General features: G+C 50.1%; 1 protein-coding gene across 1 annotated transcript in view; it reads left to right on the plus strand.

The window, feature by feature from the left end:
• Positions 1-1,491, plus strand: part of LOC100900949 (cytochrome P450 2F3-like) — a 1,635-nt gene extending 144 nt beyond the window's left edge. Inside the window, exon 2 of the mRNA XM_018638446.1 lies at positions 3-1,491. Coding sequence (XP_018493962.1) covers positions 3-1,491 — 1,489 coding nt within the window. The remainder of the gene's footprint in view (positions 1-2) is intronic.
• The last annotated feature ends 1,196 nt before the right edge of the window (positions 1,492-2,687 follow it).

Genomic DNA, 2,687 nt, shown 5'->3' on the forward strand with positions numbered 1-2,687 from the left:
AGACCCGGTGGACCGCCGCTGTATTACGGCTTGCCCTTCATCGGCTACGGCTTCATTCTATTCTTGCCGAAATCGTGGCTCAGAAAGGTTGTCGACAAATACCTCGAAGCGGCTCCCGATGTGGTCATCGTACGGATGCCCTTCGTTTTTGCAGTAATCAAGAACGACGTAGTGAAAGAGATTCAGCAAAACCCGGACTGCTTACCTCGGCCTCGAATCAACTACACAGATTTTCTTTCGTGGTTCGCGACGGGAACTTACGATTTGTCGTTCTGCGACGGCTTGCGTACCTCAAAAACGGATCAGTGGCAGATATCCCGGAAACTTGGAATCGCATCTGTCTACGCGGGTCCTAAGAGCAAAATGGCGCAGAAAATGGGGCATACTGCAGACGCTTTCCTCAAAAAAATCGAGAAGCACGAGGGAACGGACTGGGATCCCAGGATTCCGATGATGATGTCGAAGTACCAGGAAGTTATCCATCTGTTTTTCGGTTCCCTTTTCAAAGAGGAAGACTTGAACCTATACGTTCGAGGAGTTATCATAGGCACGCATATGGGCTTATTTCTTGCCTTTTTCTTCAAGTTTCTCCCGATGGGCCTGTTCCGGGCACTCAACAAGCTCATCAAGTATGTCACGGGATTCGACCTCGGGTACCCTGGCGATATCTACGAGCAGTTTCTCCTGAGAATGTACAACGAAGACAAAGCGAGCCACACAGAGAGCGATTCGCGCGACTATCTGGAAGCGATCACCGCGAGCAGGAAGGACCCTTCGGAGTTGATATACTATTTGCGCGAGGTGACGTACGTTTCCATACACGCGGCAACGCATACCACATGGCACTCGATGCTATCCGCGCTGTCGATGTTCGCCCTGTATCCTGAGGTGCAGCAGCGCGCAGCCGACGAGATCCAGCAGGCAATCGGTCGCGGTGAGGTGACAACGGACTCCCTCGACAAACTGTCCTACTTGAAGGCAGTAATCTCAGAAACTCTGCGGCTGTATCCCGCAGTCCCGTACCCATTGCGACTGACGAAGAGGGCGACCGTGGCGGGTGGCTTTCAATTACCGAGGAAAATCACGGTTCTGCCGCTGATAATTTCGGAAAATATGAACCCGTCGCGCTTTGTGGATCCAAAAGAATTTCGACCGGAGAGATTTCTGGACGATAAGGGCAAATTTTTCCATGATCCAAATCTGGGCACCTTCTCCAGAGGGAAGCGAGCATGTCCAGGGAGAGAGTTCAGCTACATGAGCTCATCGATATATTTGACGAAAATTCTCCAACATTTCACCGTGGCGCCTCCCAGCAAGAACGCCAAACTCAGCGAGATTGGGGCGGACTTCTTCACGAGCGCCGGACGACTAGACGAGCTTCGTTTCATGCGACGGGAAGGAGCACCTCCGATCAGGGACGTTCAATTCGACACACGACTCTCCACAATTTTTAGAGAAGTCATTGCAGCGCAGGGGAAGAAGAATATTTGAAAAAAAATAAATCCTCCGGCAATGCAAAGTTCCCTGGAAAACCCATGTTCGATCTTCAGCGCTCGCTCAGGATCTATCATTCTTACGACGGAATGGACGCTCTGAATCGGCGATTCTCCGAAACTGAACATGTCTGAAAATCAATCGCAGGGCTGAATGAGCTGAATCTCTTGCGATAAGAGCACCGAAGTGAAGGCTTGCTCCGTACTCGCATTAACCTTAATTCGTTCATATCGGCGATCGAACGTTTGAGTGGGATTAGAGGGTTTCTCCACCCTGTGCGACGCCGCAGTGGGCAAAATCGTATTTCAGGTTGAAAAAAGTGTTGCATGTATTTTTCAGCTTTCTGAGGTTTTGGGAGTCTGAAATGCAGCGGAAGAAGACTGCTGAAAGCATGTCCAACACCACAGGGAGCGGGATGGGCTCACAATATGAGGAAAAACCATGATATGATCGATCGGGGACGGAGTTCACTTTTTATTCTACGCGGATTCCTTCAACTCCGTAAAACTCATTCATCGACAGCTGAATCGCTCGAGCCAGCGGAAGCTGCCTCAGAGCCTCAGGGTACTCTGAGTCCTCTCCTGTTGGTCCAACATTGTCGTCTCCTATCGATTCAACGTCTTCCGTTAATGAGTGGTAGTCGAGTGAGCATCGCACCTCTGGATCCAGAGCTTTCTATTTTTCCGTGGGAATCGCCGCATAGAGATTATGAGAGGATCTGAAGATCTTGGTGGATATGAGTTGGAGAACATTGTCGCTCTCTGTTCGCTCTCCAGTTACCTCTGAGAAGGAGTCAACGCCAAGCCAAGACGCGACGCGAGCGTCTCCGAACGGAGGAAAGCTTCAATCATCTCCGACATATGGCCGCCAATAACTTGGTGCTGATTCGGATCCGAAAGACTACATGAGAATGGTCCCGATCCACGAGATCATATCCCAACTTTGGGGAGACAGTATTCGAGAACCGCTGGGTTTCGCGGTTCAATTGTTTTTTTCTTTGGTTACATTTTCCGCGTAGTTATTTTCCTACATTCGGCAGTTATTCCTAAACCAATCGGCAGTTTCTTTACAGTCTGGGCTGTCAATTTATAGAGCGGGCGGTTTTCGAAGCGGCAGTTCCGAATCCATTGGGGTCCAAAGTGGTCCCGCGCCACACCGAAACTAAGCTTTAGTCCGCCTCACAGTGTAATACT

This window comes from Galendromus occidentalis, unplaced genomic scaffold (genome assembly GCF_000255335.2).
Source record: "Galendromus occidentalis unplaced genomic scaffold, Mocc_1.1 scf7180000075458, whole genome shotgun sequence".
Lineage (NCBI taxonomy): Eukaryota > Metazoa > Arthropoda > Arachnida > Mesostigmata > Phytoseiidae > Galendromus > Galendromus occidentalis.